Source organism: Pleurodeles waltl, chromosome 9 (assembly GCF_031143425.1).
Source record: "Pleurodeles waltl isolate 20211129_DDA chromosome 9, aPleWal1.hap1.20221129, whole genome shotgun sequence".
Taxonomy (NCBI): Eukaryota; Metazoa; Chordata; class Amphibia; order Caudata; family Salamandridae; genus Pleurodeles; species Pleurodeles waltl.
The window spans coordinates 433,723,172-433,741,221 of record NC_090448.1 but is presented as its reverse complement, the minus strand read 5'-3'; the positions used below and the strand labels follow the sequence as shown (position 1 = coordinate 433,741,221).

At 46.3% G+C, this 18,050-nt stretch overlaps 1 protein-coding gene across 1 annotated transcript in view; it reads right to left on the bottom strand.

The window, feature by feature from the left end:
• The window catches only part of LOC138259480 (cytochrome P450 2F2-like), a 286,557-nt gene that overhangs the window by 18,246 nt on the left and 250,261 nt on the right, over positions 1–18,050 (bottom strand). Inside the window, exon 7 of the mRNA XM_069207250.1 lies at positions 13,298–13,485. Within this exon, the coding sequence (XP_069063351.1) occupies positions 13,298–13,485 (188 nt within the window). The remainder of the gene's footprint in view (positions 1–13,297; positions 13,486–18,050) is intronic.

The following is an 18,050-nucleotide window of genomic DNA, read 5'->3' as shown; positions in this document are numbered from 1 at the left end:
GCGCTTCCAGTGTTGGGTCGTTAGGGCCAGAAGCTTCTCCATTCTCGGGGTGTTTACCTTTGGTGCGGCCCATGGTTGACCACGTAATTTTGCATTGCCTTCCAGTGAGCTCCAGCGTCTATGTGCACTATGGGACCATATGGTGTGCGTTAAACTTGTACTCCGTGGTTGGCAGTGGGGGCCGAGCAATCACCACAAGGCCCTCACGTGGTTACGTGTAGGCAGCGCCAGGAAGTTGGTCGTGGCTTCGGCACACCACAGTGTCGACAGGCTGTCCACGATAATCACGCCTGGTTCATTCTCAAACCAAGGTCCCCAAATGATCGTCGCTGTGCTCGTCGCGTATCTTCTGTCCCCCCACACCCATCACAGAGCGCCAGCTTCTCTCCGGACCTCAACCAGTATGCATTTTAAATTCTTCTATTTCTCGTTCCAGAGGGCTTATCCCTATCTCCTCAAGAGCCCTCTTCCGGGGGGGGGGAGGGCGCTACCTAGCAAATAGTGCCTCGTGGCCACCACCGCCGCCTTTGCGGTTTTATTAACTAGGCACGGCGGGAGGGGGGAGGAAGGGAAGGGGGGAGCGGCCGTCCTCGGCACGCCATCTTTCCCCACTCACTTACCCCGCCTTCTCCACTGACAGCAAATTCGGATCCCTCGCGATCTTCTCACTGGTGCACGTCCTCGGCTCCCGCCGCGCCCAGATCCGTCTCGCTTCTCACTCTGCCGGTGGCCATTAATTACAGGCCGTGTCCTTCTCTCGTTTTCCCCAGTGTGTTCTGGGGGTCCGATTGGCTGATTAACTCGCTCCCCAGACACCTCGTTCTTTCCTCCCCTCGGCGGCTGATTGTTTTGGTGCAAAATTATCCCGGTTGTCCGTGGATTCAATTACGTGGTGGACCCGGGTCGGGAGCTCCTCGATCAGACGGCCACCATCTTGGGCGGTTCGGTTAGCCATGCCCCTCCCTTCATCTTTTGTTAATAAGTCCTTTATGACCAGGTGGCACGTAAAGAGTTTATAGATGCCTATTTGGTAGGTACATTGTCATAACATTCCTAGGCATACATACTCCCCAGCATGTCTGGCATCACTCAAATGGCTATATATCCTTTTGTACAGGTGACAGTGCAATTGCAATTCTCCAATGGATTATTACCTCCTACCGTAATCCATGAACTGCAAGAGAGATACAGCAGTACATCACAGTACAACCCAGAAACGTGTTACACAATGTTACACAATATAGCATAAGAAAGTGCCTTCAACTTCAACATGAGGATGGGGAAGTTGGTGATGAAGGAGACCAAACAATCTGGACAAGATGCAACCAGGGCTGCAGAGGGCAGTGAACGCAGGTTAGACCTCACTATTAATTAATTTTCAAGTTGAGAAATTTTATGACACCAAATAATTAAGCTAACAGTGTCATCAAAGTCCTGTGTTTTTCAGAGGTGAAAGATAACCTCATTCCATGAAGAAATTAAGAAGACAAGCTAATATCTTGAGAAAATGAACATGAATTTTCTTTTTGGAAAAAACATAACTTCGCTTCTAGGAAGATGTTTACCTAAATGAAATCAAAGACTTCTTCACAGAAAAATTCAGACTCTGAAACAAATTCACTAAATGCAAAAAAAGTCCAAAGTCCCAACTTTACAAATGTTGAGTACAAATTATCTGCATACACAGAATGATGGAGGAATAGTATGTTGACTCAACTATATTAAAAAAAGGTACTAAATGCCAATACTCTTCTTTTGTAGTAAGGCCATGGTTGTCCCTAAAATCATATTAACTTGTACAAAATGTATGGGAATAAAGTTTTGATATTGGACCAACCAATGATGATGCACACAACAAGACATCTTTTTACACGAACAATGCATTTTCATGAACAAACAACATTCCATCACCACTGTTGGACGCCCCCATCATGGACTCTGCATCAACCCCACCATATAGGTACGTGGTCAGGCAGGCTCTGTGACCCAGGACTGAAGGTTAATAACTGATAGGTCACAGGTGTGGTAACACTTAGCTGACAGTCAAACACATAAACAGGAGAACTTAGATCATAACCCACAGATCGGCAGCAACACTATAATAGTTCCCAAGGACGGGCCCCAATAAAGCACACATGGGCAGAGGGACGCGTGCATTCCCAAAACACCAGAAAGTTAGATGGCACATGCAGTTACGTACACTTACCCAATCAGGACACCGCACACACAGCACATGCAGTGACCACACGCCCCACAAGCCGGACATCTGGACACATACTCGCTGGCCCACATTATGTTGAGGCCCACCTGCATTCCCTATCTGGAATTGTATTTACGACTCATTGACAACTATTTGCATTTTTTAACAAGGAAGAAATGTTTTTATGACTTTATCACACCCAGAGAAATGTATAAAATGTGCTTCTTTTCAATGTTCAATGAGAGACAGTCCTCGGTCCCCGGTTCTGTAACTGCTTTCCCAGCCATAATGTGTAATTAAATGAACAGTTTCCTGTTTTGCCAGATACCTCTTGTCTCTTGTTTTTTAAGGTAAATTCTCCTTCGAGCAACATTTTGGTGAGTCAGCCAGGAGCTGATCGTTTCTTTGAACTGCCTGTGACCAAAGGAAGAGGACCCCGCCCAGATGGATTCACATTTGTGTAACACGAAAGGTGAGCAGGCGCCACAATTGATTGGCAGTTCTGCTGAATCCGTGGGGCGGAGGTCCATCCTGAGGCTGCTGTCACAAGTCCTAGCTTTTGGTGTATAGCAAGCTAGGAAAAAGCACAACCCACCAAAGTCACTTTCTTGATTGTCAGCATCAGGAAGGGAGATCTCTTGGACCGCTGGGCATAACACAGTTGGTATACTTGACCCCTTGATGTGATATAAGGTTTTTGGGTTGCTGGCCATTAGGACCACTGGGCGTGACACAGATGGTACACAGCAGGCTACGGGTGTGACACAGGGCCAGTTCTCTGTTTTAAGAGGTACCTTCATTTGGACCGCTGGGTGTGATGCAGCCAGTAAGCATAGTTTCTGGGTGTGATATAGGGCACACATCTCAATCTTATTAGACTTTCCTGGTTTTCTCAGTGCCACTGTTTTTTTCACACTAGTGGTTTTTGGAAGAAGTGAGAGGTGTGCTTCGCTTGGACCACTGGGCACGACACAGATGGTATGCAGAACCCCTGGGTGTGACATAGGGGGAATTTGGACGTTAGGGTGCTAGAATGATTTGAATCCAGGAGATTAGGCATAGTTTGTGTTTTTCCAAGAAGGTTCTATTGTCATTAAAGTAAGTCCTTTTTTTCTCTGTATATATTGTAGCATTCTTTTCCCCTGAGCTAGCATTGACAGGACTATTGGGCTCCCTTGGTCCTGCACAGTGCAGAGCTTCTCTTGGTCACAGGATAACGTGAATTAGGAGTGGGCAGTTCTAAGGTATTGTGGGCGGGCCACTCCCCTGATTGTAAGGGCCTAGCCAAAACCCTTATATATATATTTCTGGCTACCTGAGTAGATCCAGTAAAATCCCTGTACATAATTCCCCATCACCAAAGTAATCTGTAGAAATCTTTAAACACAGAAAAGTTAGCAGCTAAGAAAAGAAAAATCTATAATAATAAAAAGTCAGAACGTGCATAACTTAAAAAAATACCCTAAAAGATGTAAAACCAGAAGTAACTGTCGTCTAAAATGACTAACCAAATTCCAGTATGGGATGTCCTTCAGAGCGCATGCAGAGTAAGTACCCAACTCTGGGCATAAAGCTTAGCAAGTTCTGCCACGAGTTATGTACACAGACCAAGGCACACACGTTCCCCTGGCCAAAAAAGGGAACTTTTGACACTAATGTAATTGAACACACAAGGACATACGTACAAAACAAATATACATAGCAAAAGAAGCACAAAAAGGAAGCATTGCAAGAGCTCCTGGCAGTTTTTGAGGAAGTCCAGACCAATAACCTTGGCCCGTCATCAGCAAGCAAGGCATTCACACCTTCCCCACCATATGTAGGTGTAGATGTGCTCTTCCCAAATCCTGCAATCCCCTCATTAGGATACACTTACCTACCAGTTGAGGGAGCACAAGGGGCTCATACCGAACAGCAGGCTGTTAAGTCTAGGCATGGTGGACCAACAGGTTAACAGGCATCAATACTCCCTGCACCACCTTAGTCCAGCAGTAGAGCACCCGGAAGCTTTGTGGAAGCATTGTGGTCCATTGACTGGGCCTCCTCTGCACGGAGAACACCCAATCTCGCTGGTCCTGAGGAGCTAACCTGGGTGAAAGGGAGATTCATAGCAGTTTAGGACAGCGCTATTGCTAGCAGGAGTGAGAGAAGAGGTCCCAGTCCTCCTAGACCTGGCAGTGAAGAGGGAGAAACAGGGTACACTCAGGTAGCCGAGGAAACCATGGAGAGCGAGTATGAGAGTAGGTCCCAGCTTGGAAGGAGAGCACATAGCTCTGAGGGAAGGAGGCGTTCCAGATGCGAGTCAGAGGAAAAGCATGAACTGATGAGAGAAAGTGATAGAGCTGGCTCCCTGGAAGTTCAATGAGAGAGTAGAGTAGCATGTCCTCAACCTGAGTAAGGTGGGGGGTACAGATCCCCAGTCAGAGAAGAACCAAAATAGAGTTGAAAGGGAAGTTTTTGACTGGGGTCGTGCCTGGCCTGTGTGCTGGTGAAGGAGAGGGGCTGACCAGGAAATTAGGTGTCAAAGCAGCCTGGTGCAAACCCAGATTGGACACAGGAGGACTTGTGCACGCGAAGAGAGCAGCACTGAAGACGTCCGCTGCTCCCCCCGAATATACAGAATGGGTAAACAACCCCAAGGGACATAATTGCTCAGGAGGAAGGCAAAATGTTTGCCTGACCTTTTTGCCAGCTAATAGCCTGCTGGACCAAGAGTAGTGATCGGTGATGATATGCCCTGGCCAGAGGAGGGATCCTTCAAACTGGAGGACATAGAGACTGCAGAAGACTGCATCCAGCACGGAGGGGGCGATCCCAAGTAGAACTTCCCTTACATGCAGGAGTGTCTGCGGAGATGGGAAAGCTAGGTAGAGGGAAAACCAGTGGAGAAGTCCAAAATTAGGATATGCCTGTTATTATAGAAGGGCAAGTCAGGGACCTTCTATATGCCATGGGCTAAGATGGAGAAGGAGGGGATAAGAGACAAGCTGCCACAGTTGTTGGATGGGTCTTAGAAATGGATCACATGCTTGTAGAAGAATACCTCGGGGATCACTCTAGCGATGGGCGATGTCAAGAGTCTGCTGAGCAGCATTATCGGTGAGCAGACCAACAGGGTGTTTGCACACGCCTGCATCCCAGCAGTTACGCTGAAAAACTCAGAGCACAACAGGGTCACATTTAATTCATACAAGAACCAGATGTTGATGGCCTTGAGGGAAATATTCCCTGACTTCCCAGATGTAGGTGGGTTGATTTCAGAAACCATGAAACCTGGAGAGACCATAATAGTCTTCCTAGACAGGACGTGGGAATTGTGGGGACAGGAGACAGGACAGCCATGGACAGATACAGACCCTCAAGTCATCTTCTTTTACAACTTCCTCAAAAAGGGTCTGCCCACCGAAATACAAAACGGTTTGGACAGCGTAGTAGGGTTAGACACTAAACCCTGATGAGAGAGACAGGTGTTCATGCTGCATTTCCACAAAAGGAAACAAGAGAAGGAGAAACAGGAGCAGGCCCAGAGGGACAACGGTAAGTTGATCCAACATAAGCTAAGGAAGACCGCCCTCAAGTATGAAAGGAACTCCATCACAAGACCCCGAGGATTCCAAAATGGCTACAGTGATAGAAACTAGGGTGGTTGGCAGCAACTAAACCCCATTCAATGCTACTACTGCCATAGGATGGGCCACATGGCCGACAGGTGCCAAATAAAGGTACACCACATGCAGAAGTCAACGAGTTGAGGTCAGGCCCTGCAGAACTCCCATCCACAGAATGAGGCGCAGGGAAACTTAACCGCACCTTAAATTCAGCTGTATGAAAATCAGTTCACTGCCGCGGCAGGGGTCAGGTAGCTGGACCAGTGCATGGCATCAGCAGCCACAGCCACTGAACCCAACCCAACATGGACCACAATCACAGCCACTGCAGGGAGGAGTAGCTGTTTGGGGAAACAATGCTTTCATGCAAACGCACTAGCCAAAATGTGCAGTAAGCCTTAGTACCCCAATACAAAACACACATTTCATACACACCTTAAAACTTCACTACAATAAAAGTCAAAGCAGATATCAGAGATTCAAACTGTTTACTTGCATTTGAGGAAAACTCAAGGTTGTCGTGTGACTGGCGACCAGGTGCCCTAGCTAGAGTCCACCTCAGGCTGATGTGTGGCTGTCGATCGGGAATCCTCACCTAAGATTTCCATTTAGGGTGCCTGCCAGAGCCTAGGCGCCACTCTGCTGCTGGCCCCCCAGGGCGGGGCTGGCTAGCCACACACCAGAGGGAGGGAAGTCTGACGAAGAGGGGCATGGTGGCTCCCCAACCACTGCTTAAATGCACAAATAAATGGGTTGGGTTCCTGTTAACAAGTTTAAAGGTCCCCATTTTTGGGCCCCCACCCAGGACCAAAGTGCCTTTTAGTCCGAGCAGCAATAGTGCTTCCAACGGCCCCCAGCCAAATGGGGGGGTCCCATTTTTGTTACAAAATGAAGCTGTCCTCAAGTGTCAGGAGCCAGGATTCCCATACGCTCAGGGTGTCAAAGACCACATATCCCTCACAGGGCATGCATGAGTTCCAACGGAGCACCGCATGGCATCGAATCAGTAGACAGGAGGCTCACCAGGAGATCTAGCCACCCCAGTCAATTCCCATAATATGGGCAAACTCTGTCAAGTTCCTGGCCTTGTTCCAGACTCTCCATACTGCGATATATTTTGCCTCCTCCTTACCCTCAGGGCTTTCCAACAGCTGCTGGGAACCATAGGCCCAAAAATACATTGTCCGGGAGAGGAAAAAGAGTCCAAAATGCCGATCACAGCTCCGGACAGACTAGAATGCAGGAGTATGCTCACTCCCCACAGCAGGTCTACCAATAAGTAAAGCATACTGTTTAAACATACACTTAGTCAAGCAAGGAGAGGGGGGAGACCCGAGGGCATATACAAATAAAATGTCTATAAAAATAATCAATTTCTTCCAGAACCAGGCATCCCGATTTGGGCTCACCCTCTGGTGCCTCACCAAATCCATGGAAAGCACAGAAATTCTTAAAGCTTATCTCGCGTCATACAGATATGCAATGTTGTTTTTGCTTTTATAAAAACTAAACACAGCGCTTGCCCGACAGTTCTGCAGTTGAGCCATTAAGTGCACCACCTCTACAGTGGATCATCGTCTTCTCACACCTTCTCCATCTGTACCTGCGTAGAATTAGGACCAAAATATAGCCTAATAGAGTGGAGCCCCATAGGGTGGTAGTAAATCTGACACGCTATGAGACCAATCTTACAGCACTGTACCTTCTTACAGGGACTAGTGACATCCAAACTGAGCTAGACAGGATGTGCAGGAAGGGAGTTATAGGAAAGGTCACTGTTTAGCCCCAAGATATCCATGAGAAGAGATTCTTGGAGGTAGCTAAATCACCGAACCAGGCACAAATATATCCGCTGCCACTTCCATCTGTGGTCCCAGGGTGGCCTTTAGCATGTCTTTGGCTGTTTTTGTTAATAACAAATGGACAGCAGACATGGAGTTTCAGTGCAGGGCCATCAACCTCGATGATATGAAGGGAAATGGATCTTGTAGGCGAGGGTTAAACAACAGTGGATATACCCCATGTGAGGAGATCTAGGGCACTGAGATAGACTGGTTCATGTGGATAGAAGGGAAGAGGCTACCCCTAATTGTACAGAAACTCACATTCTATTCTTTATGTTTTAGAGGCAAATGAACCATTCTGTGGGCACAAACGAGAATTGTGGCACAATACCGCACATTCTGGACATGCAATGGGGAGCCACCACGGTGATGAACACCTACTGGCAACACAGCAAGTTTGTTTACACCCAGCTTGTTCTTGGATGGTGTAGCCTCTGCTGGTGTAGGCTGCTAGCATCACCATAGACACCCCAACCCTGGTCATTCCTGGAGAAGGCTAAAAGGAGACGAGCTGCTGATTATTGTGGCTGGGCCCAGCACAAGGATATTCCAGAGGAGTTTAGACTGTTCACCTTACACCCACATTTGAGCGAGAAGGTCCATGCCCTTCTTCACCTTGCAGACAAAAGCAAATGCCTACTGGTTGCAAATAACTTAGTGGGAATTCTCAAAATGATGAATAGTACTGAGCTCAGCTTTAATGCAATAAAGGAAGAACTGAGAGCCAATCGCCTCATGGTGATGCAACATTGGTATGTCTTGGACTTGATGACTGCAATGGAAGGTGGGGTGTGTGCCAAGATTGTTGCATCCTGCTGTACTTTTATATCTGGCAATGACATGGACAATGGAACTTTGACATTTGCCATTCAAGCTTTGCACCGACTACAGAAGGACATGTGTGAAGAGTGAGGGGCCCTGAGCAAAAGTGGTTCACAAACTGGCTCTCCTGTCCCCTAATGGCTGACTGGTTTGTGCACATCATTGTTGTTTTTGTTGTGGTACTGTTTTTTTGTGGTTTCCTACATTTGGGTGTTTCCTGCTGTAAAAACACAGTCCCAAAATTGGGTAGGGTACAAGTAGTGAGGGAGGTGGAATGACAAAGTACCCACACTGTGACTGTCATTACTTGTGGGTTTGATGATGTAGTTAGAAATTCAACTAGATGGGGGAATGTTGATTTTGGATTAATCAGTGATGATGCGCAAAACATGACATCTTTTTACAGGAACAATACACTCTCATACACAAACAAAGTCACATCACCACTGGTAGATTCCCCCGTCATGAACTCTCTGTCCCCAGCACATAGGTACATGGTCTGGCAGGCTCTGCAACCCAGGCCTGAAGGTTAATGATTGACAGGTCACAGGTGGGATAACACTTAGCTGACAGACAAGCACACAAACAGGAAAAGTTAGATTAGATCCCACAGATATGCAGCAACACTATAATAGCCCCGCATTTTGGCCCCAGTAAAGCACACATGCTAGAGGGACGCATGCATTCCCAAAACATCATAAAGTTAGTTGCCACATGTAGTTAGTGCCCCTTTGCCAATCAGGACACTGCACACACAGCACATGCAGTGACCACGTGCCCCTCAGGCTGGACACTGGACACGTCCTTTTGGTCCACATTGTGCCCACGCCAGGTCGAGGCCCACCTGCATTCCCTATCTGGAATTATATTTACAACTCCTTGACAACTGTTATTGCACCAAGAGAAATGTATAAAATGTGCTTCAATCCACTGTTCAATGAGAGACAGTCCTCAGACCCCGGTTCCATAACTGCTCCCCTGGCAGTAATGTTTAATTAAATGAACCATTTCCTGTTTTGCCAGATGGTTCTTGTCTCTTGTTTTTTAAGGTAAATTCCCATTCCAGTATCAAAAGAATACCCAGGGACTCACAGAAGGTGCCTTTAGATCATGGCTATCTATTGTGCATCATTTAAATTTAAATCAGTAATTCAGACAATGACTTGACAAAGATGCCTTTCTGAAGCATAACTTTCTTGGCATTCTGTTGTGTGCATCAAGCCATATTCAAGTAGGACCTTGAGAGGACTGTATTGATTTCCATATGGTAACAGTCCTTACTGACCTGTACTGCAACTCAGTGGTAGAGGTTCTACGGTATGAAGGAACAGGTCACTGACAAATGGAATCTAGCATGCCTACTCGATTTCACCCTATTCAATCCATTTACGATCAATGCACTTATAACTTGTTTTACTAGCCTTGTATAACATTTGACCATGTACTAGTTATTGGGAGCAACAGGATTCTATTACTTTTATGTGCATAATATTCCTTTCTGGGGGCCACAACTGCAAATGCCCTTCATCTTTTCATTATTGCTGTGTGGAAAGTTGCAGCACATCCAATAAAATAAGAAGGCATACTATAAATGCATTGGTATGGTACCAGAATATTGTGGCTTGAATATCGTCAGACAAAAATATGGGATCCCATCTACAAATTGGTCTAAATTTAGACCAAAATTCTAACTTTAGACCTGAAGACCTGGTTTAGACCTAAAATCTAACTTAGGCCAAATGTTCAACTTTACTACTTTTCGGTATTCACAAAGGTAAGCTACTACTAGAAAGGTTACTGTTAGGAATTGGGTCTTTGGTTGGCAGTCAGTTCACCCCCCCTGTCCAAGCAAGGACTCTCACTCTAGTCCGGGTAAAAGAGAATCACCCTCAGCTAAACCCTGCTTACCCCCTTGGTGACTTGGCACGAGCAGTATGCTTAACTTCAGAGTGCTAGGTGTAAAGTATTTGTACCAACACACACAGTAACTTAATGAAAACACTACGAAGTGACACAACACATGTTTTGAAAAATAAAGAATATTTATCTAAACAAAAAAAGACCAAAACGACAAAAATCCACAATACACAAGTCAAGTTAAAAACAGAAATGCAAAAAGAGTCTTCATGTAATTTTAAACACAAGGCTAACACTGTTAGGGTGAAATGTACCTTGGGCGCGTCAAAAATAACCTTGCACGCCGAGTGTGCGTCAAAAAGGGCTTGTGATGCGTCAATATCACTCACGAGGGAGACCTTGCGTCGTTTCTCCTTCAGTCGAGTCAGCGTGCACCATTTCTTCTCTGCAGGAAAGCGATGCGTCTATTCGAACCGCTCCCTCGGGTCTGGGCAGGCCTTGTGTAATTTTTACATGCCCAGCGGAGTTTGTGTCAGAAATCCAGCCACACGATGATGCAACAACCACGCAGCGCGGGTTGCGATCTCACCGTCCTCCGTCATCAATGCTGCATGTCATTTCTCCAGCCACGGTTGTTGATCTTCCGGTCACATTGCAGGCACGCATTGATTTTCAGCCGTGAGGCCGGCTGCACTTCGATTTTTCAGCCGCAGATAAGAGTCAATCTTTTCCCCGCACAGCAGTCGGTGCATCAATTTCTCACTCTTGGGCTGCCAGCTTCTCCTTTCAGGGTCCCAGGAACTGGATGGGCACCACTTGGCAGAGTAGGAATCTCAGCAGAGGCTCCAGGTGCTGGCAGAAAGAAGTCTTTGCTGTCCCTGACACTTCAAACAACAAGAGGCAAGCTCTGAATCAAGCCCTTGGAGAGTTCTTCACAAGAAGGAAGGCAACACAAAGTCCAGTCCTTGTCCTCTAGCACAGGCAGAAGCAGCAACCGGAGGATAGCTCCACAAACCACAGTCACAGGAAGGGCAGCTCTTCTTCCTTAGCTCTTCAGCTCTTCTCCAGGCAGAGGTTCCTCTTGGTTTCCAGAAGTGCTCTAAAGTCTGTGGTTTTGGGTGCCCTTCTTATAACCCTTTTGCCCTTTGAAGTAGGCTTACTTCAAAGTAAAGCAAGTCTCTCTTGTTTGTGAAATCCTGCCTTGCCCAGGCCAGACCCCAGACACACACAGACACCAGGGGGTTGGAGACTGCATTGTGTGAGGGCAGGCACAGCCCTTTCAGGTGTGAGTGTCCACTCCTCCCCTCCCCAACTGTCAGACTGACCCAGACAGGGAATCCACAAACAGGCATAGTCACAGAAATGGTTTAAGCAACCAAATGCTCACTTTCCAAAAGTGGCATTTTCAAACACACAATCTCAAAATCAACTTTGCTAAAAGATGTATTTTTAAATTGTGAGCTCAGAGGCCCCAGACTCCACATGTCTATATGCTCCCAAAGGGAATCTACACTTTAATCATATTTAAAGGTAGCCCCCATGTTAACCTATGAGAGGGGTAGGCTTTGCAACTGTGAAAACTGAATTTAGCAGTATTTCACTGTCAGGACATATAAGACATATTACTATATGTCCTGCCTTAACCATACACTGCACCCTGCCCTTGGGGCTACATATGGCCTACCTTAGGGGTGCTTGACATGTGAGAAAAGGGAAGGTTTAGGCTTGTCAAGTGGGTACACTTGCCAAGTCAAATTTACAGTTTAAAACTGCATACACAGACACTGTTGAGACATGATTACAGGGCTACTAACATGTGGGGCACAACCAGTGCTGCAGGCCCACTAGTACCAATTGATTTACAGGCCCTGGGCACCTCTAGTGCACTCTACTAGGGACTTACTAGTAAATCAAATATGCCAATCATGGAAAAACCAATCAACAATACTATTTACACAGAAACCATATGCACTTTAGCACTGGTTAGCAGTGTTAAAGTGCTCAGAGTTTAAAAACCAACAGCAAGAGGTCAGAAACAATAGGCGGCAGGAGGCAAAAAGATTGGGGATGACCCTGCAAAAAGGGAAAATTCCAACAGTTACTATTAGTAACATTACTACTAGTAAACCTGCAAGTAGAAAATGAACTACTAGTAAAATTACTAGGAGTAAAGTTACTAGCAGTAACTTACCTTTGTGAATACCAAAAAGTAGTAAAGTTGTTTTTTTGGTGTAAGTTAGACTTTTGGTCTAAACTTATACTTCAGGTCCAAACATAGATTTCAGGTGTAAAGTTAGACTCAGATGTAAAGTTAGACTTCAGGTGTAAAGTTAGACTTTAGGTCTAAATGTAGACTTTTGGTCTAACTTTATCTTAGTGAATCGGGCCCATAGTTTTTAAATTTCCTTTACAAAAAGACTACAACACTGAAGTTAATATAAAATGTACTCCAATTGGATCAACATTTTTGTAAACTATATTTAGGCCCTAATATTTATATCAAACATTATTTATGTCATTGATATTCTGACATAAAATTACATTTATAATTATGTTCTGGCGAACAAGAAGTCTTGGACGATACTGGTTAACATTCAAGTGTAATCTACCAGGGATTCTCCTTCACACCAAACAGGTCAGAGAATCCAATTACTGGGCTAAAGCGTGGTACCCAAATGGCCACAGCTCATGTCCTAATGTTTCAGGATAAATTGTGCTCAATGATGCTCTATGAGATAGAACTGCAGGGACTATGTTGAAAAGTTGAAAGTTGAACTTAGCCAGATCCATTTCTGGAAAATAGGCACTGTGCCCTTTACAATCTGCAAGAAATGCTGTCCTAGAGGAGAACTTGAAATTAGGGCATCATCTTCACTGTGTCAGATTCACATTGAATGTGTTTCAATGGCATGGCAACAAATATCATGTCTATTACTTATATTTAATACTAACAAACAAAACCTCACCTCGGGAAGGTCATAGCCTCTGAACTTGATATCCCGAGTCACAGTATGAGGCACGCTCATGGGTACGATGTCCGCGTAGCGTTGAATCTCATAGATCACAGCTTCTGTGTAGGGCATCTTGGTTCTATCTTCCATGCTGGGCTGGCGGTCCCGACCAATAACACTATCAATCTCTTCATGAACCTTTTCTATGGGTAGGTAAAGGCAAAATATTTACTAGCTAGATTTAGAGTTAAGATGTCACTTAGGAAATTAACTGACACAGAAATACTGAAAGGAGAAAAAAGATGCAATTTCCCCAATTATGAATCATTTAATTACCCCACTAGTTGTAGCAACTGTTATCTTTTATCTCTAACTGCCATTAGTGAAGAAATAGGTTTTTGTAATTCTGTTTGTTTGCTGTTCTTTTTGAGTACAGTTAGTATTTTGCCCACACTTAACAACTTATATTTGCCTATTACCACTTAAGCATGCTTTCTTGTACTAAGCACTGCAAACCTCACCTCTTACAATGACTCCAAATGCACAGCTTTGGACCACCCCTCTATGTAAACCTTCCCCTCTAGTTTGCTGGCTTTGAACCTGCAAGTACACAACAGGCTAGATTTGTGGTGCTCGTGCTTCTATAAATCATAACAAGGTTTCTTGATAAATATGATGGCTTTGACTCTGTCATAGCATTGCTTGCGCTCCTCCTTCATATCTCAGAATCCGCTTCTAAGTTTCTGTTACATGTTAAAGTCAACAACACATTTTTAACTATTGAGAGGGATGAAAACAGGCCTACAGCAAACAGTCTGTCAGTAGGCATGGATCCTGTATATAGAGATAGGTACAGATTTTACAAAAACCATAGACATTCAGAAGTTACAGTTATATTTATCTCAAGAACCTATAACTTGTGCCCTAGGGTAACTATAACTCGTACCCCCACCATACAAGAACATTTAAGGCCTAAGTTCCAAACTTCAAATAAGTGCTGACGTGTGAACTTGTATTTTTAACTTCCTCCCACAGATACCATTGCAAAAGTCCCAGCTTCTTTTTGTTATGTAAAGTGAATGCTCAAATGAATAGCAATTGTCATGAACTGTGACTCCTTTTGGTGTAGACATAGCAAGAGGTTAGCCACTACTTATGGGGTTTTGTCTACTTGAAGAGAGCTACTATGTCGCAGCATGAAGGAACTAAGGGGGTTATTATGACCCTGGCGGTCGGTGTAATAGTGGCGGTAATATCACCAACAGGCTGGCGGTACATACCCCCACTATTATGACATTGGCAGTTTGGCCAAAGCCAAACCGACTAGTTAACACACCAACCGCCACGGAGTTAACGACCGCCGGCCTGGAGACTGTACTCACTAGGCCGCCCATGGCATTTTGACCCAGCCCACCGACATGGTTTCGATGGTTTCTGTACTGCCACAAAAACCATGGCGGTAGGCACTATCAGTGCCAGAGAATTCCTTCCCTGGCACTGATAGGGGTCTCCCCCGCTCCCCTCCCCCACTGTGAGAAAGTAGCCTCTTTCTAGCCTTGTTACCCCCCACTTTTGGCCTGTTTGTGAGTGTATGTCAGGGTGTTTTTCACTGTCTCACTGGGATCCTGCCAGCCAGGGCCCAGTGCTCATAGTGAAAACCCTATGTTTTCAGTATGTTTGTTATGTGCCACTGGGACCCTGCTAGCCAGGGCACCAGTGCTCATAAGTTTGTGACCTATATGTATGTGTTCCCTGTGTGATGCCTAACTGTCTCACTGAGGCTCTGCTAACCAGAACCTCACTGGTTATGCTCTCTCTGTCCAAATTGTCACTAACAGGCTAGTGACCAACTTCACCAATTTACATTGGCATACTGGAACACCCTTATAATTCCCTAGTATATGGTACTGAGGTACCCAGGGTATTGGGGTTCCAGGAGATCCCTATGGGCTGCAGCATTTCTTGTGCCACCCATAGGGAGATCTGGCAATTCTTACATAGGCCTGCCAGTGCAGCCTGAGTGAAATAACGTCCACGTTATTTCACAGCCATTTACCACTGCACTTAAGTAACTTATAAGTCACCTATATGTCTAACCCTTACCTGGTAAAGGTTGGTTGCTAAGTTACTTAGTGTGTGGGCACCCTGGCACTAGCCAAGGTGCTCCCACATTGTTCAGGGCAAATTCCCCGGACTTTGTGAGTGCGGGGACACCATTACATGCGTGCACTATACATATGTCACGACATATGTGTAGCGTCACAATGGTAACTCCTAACATGGCCATGTAACATATCTAGGATCATGGAATTGTCACCCCAATGCCATTCTGGCATTGGGGAGACAATTCCATGATCCCCCGAGTCTCTACCTCAGACCCGGGTACTGCCAAACTACCTTTCCCGGGGTTTCACTGCAGCTGCTGCTGCTGCCAACCCCTCAGACAGGTTTCTGCCCTCCTGGGGTCCAGCCAGGCTTGTCCCAGGATGGCAGAACAAAGGACTTCCTCAGAGAGAGGGTGTTACACCCTCTCCCTTTGGAAAAAGGTGTCAGGGCAGGGGAGGAGTAGCCTCCCCCAGCCTCTGGAAATGCTTTGATGGGCACAGATGGTGCCCATCTCTGCATAAGCCAGTCTGCACCGGTTCTGGGATACCTCAGCCCTGCTCTGGCGCGAAACTGGACAAAGGAAAGGGGAGTGACCACTCCCCTGACCTGCACCTCCCCTGGGAGGTGCCCAGAGCTCCTCCAGTGTGCTCCAGACCTCTGCCATCTTGGAAACAGAGGTGCTGCTGGCACACTGGACTGCTCTGAGTGACCAGTGCCAGCAGGTGACGTCAGAGACTCCTTCTGATAGGCTCCTTCAGGTGTTGCTAGCTTATCCTCTCTCCTAGGTAGCCAAACCTCCTTTTCTGGCTATTTAGGGTCTCTGCTTTGGGGAATTCCTTAGATAACGAATGCAAGAGCTCATCAGAGTTCCTCTGCATCTCTCTCTTCACCTTCTGCCAAGGAATCGACTGCTGACCGCACTGGAAGCCTGCAAAACTGCAACAAAGTAGCAAAGACGACTACTGCGACCTTGTAACGCTGATCCTGCCGCCTTCACGACTGTTTTCCTGGTGGTGCATGCTGTGGGGGTAGTCTGCCTCCTCTCTGCACTAGAAGCTCCGAAGAAATCTCCCGTGGGTCGACGGAATCTTCCCCCTGCAACCGCAGGCACCAAAGAACTGCATCACCGGTCCTCTGGGTCTCCTCTCAGCACGACGAGCGAGGTCCCTTGAACTCAGCAACTCTGTCCAAGTGACTCCCACAGTCCAGTGACTATTCAGTCCAAGTTTGGTGGAGGTAAGTCCTTGCGTCCCCACGCTAGACTGCATTGCTGGGAACCGCGTGTTTTGCAGCTACTCCGGCTCCTGTGCACTCTTCCAGGATTTCCTTTGTGCACAGCCAAGCCTGGGTCCCCGGCACTGTAACCTGCAGTGCACGACCTCCTGAGTTGTCCTCCGGCGTCGTGGGACCCTCTTGTGTGACTTCGGGTGAGCTCCGGTTCACTCCACTTTGTTGTGCCTTTTCCGGCACTTCTGCGGGTGCTGCTTGCTTCTGAGTGGGCTCTTTGTCTTGCTGGACGCCCCCTCTGTCTCCTCACGCAATTGGCGACATCCTGGTCCCTCCTGGGCCACAGCAGCATCCAAAAATCCTAACCGCGACCCTTGCAGCTAGCAAGGCTTGTTTGCGGTCTTTCTGCACGGAAACACCTCTGCACGACTCTTCACGACGTGGGACATCCATCCTCCAAAGGGAAAGTTTCTAGCCCTTGTCGTTCTTGCAGAATTCACAGCTTCTACCATCCGGTGGCAGCTTCTTTGCACCCACAGCTGGCATTTCCTGGGCATCTGCCCACTCCCGACTTGGTCGTGACTTTTGGACTTGGTCCCCTTGTTCCACAGATACTCTCGTCTGGAAATCCATTGTTGTTGCATTGCTGGTGTTGGTCTTTCCTGCAGAATTCCCCTATCATGACTTCTGTGCTCTTTGGGGAACTTAGGTGCACTTTGCACCCACTTTTCAGGGTCTTGGGGTGGGCTATTTTTCTAACCCTCACTGTTTCCTTACAGTCCCCGCGACCCTCTACGAGGTCACATAGGTTTGGGGTCCATTCGTGGTTCGCATTCCACTTCTAGAGTATATGGTTTGTGTTGCCCCTATCCCTATGTGCCCCATTGCATTCTCTTGTGACTATACATTGTTTGTACTGTTTTCTATTGCTATTACTGCACATTTTGGTATTGTGTACATATATCTTGTATATATTTGCTATCCTCATACTGAGGGTACTCACTGAGATACTTTGGCATATTGTCATAAAAATAAAGTACCTTTATTTTTAGTATATCTGTGTATTGTGTTTTCTTATGATATTGTGCATATGACACTAGTGGTACTGTAGGAGCTTCACTTGTCTCCTAGTTCAGCCTAAACTGCTCTGCTAAGCTACCTTTTCTATTAGCCTAATCTGCTAGACACCCCTCTACACTAATAAGGGATACCTGGGCCTGGTGCAAGGTGTAAGTACCCCTTGGTACTCACTACAAGCCAGTCCAGCCTCCTACATTGGTTGTGCAACGGTGGGATAAGTACTTGCAAATACTTACCACTTTTTCATATTGTACTTTTCATAAGAGAAAAATATACAAAACAAGTTCAGTGTATGTACACCTAACCAAAAAGTTTTGCTTTTCTTCTCTCACTTCTTTGCTAAGTGTTGAAAAGT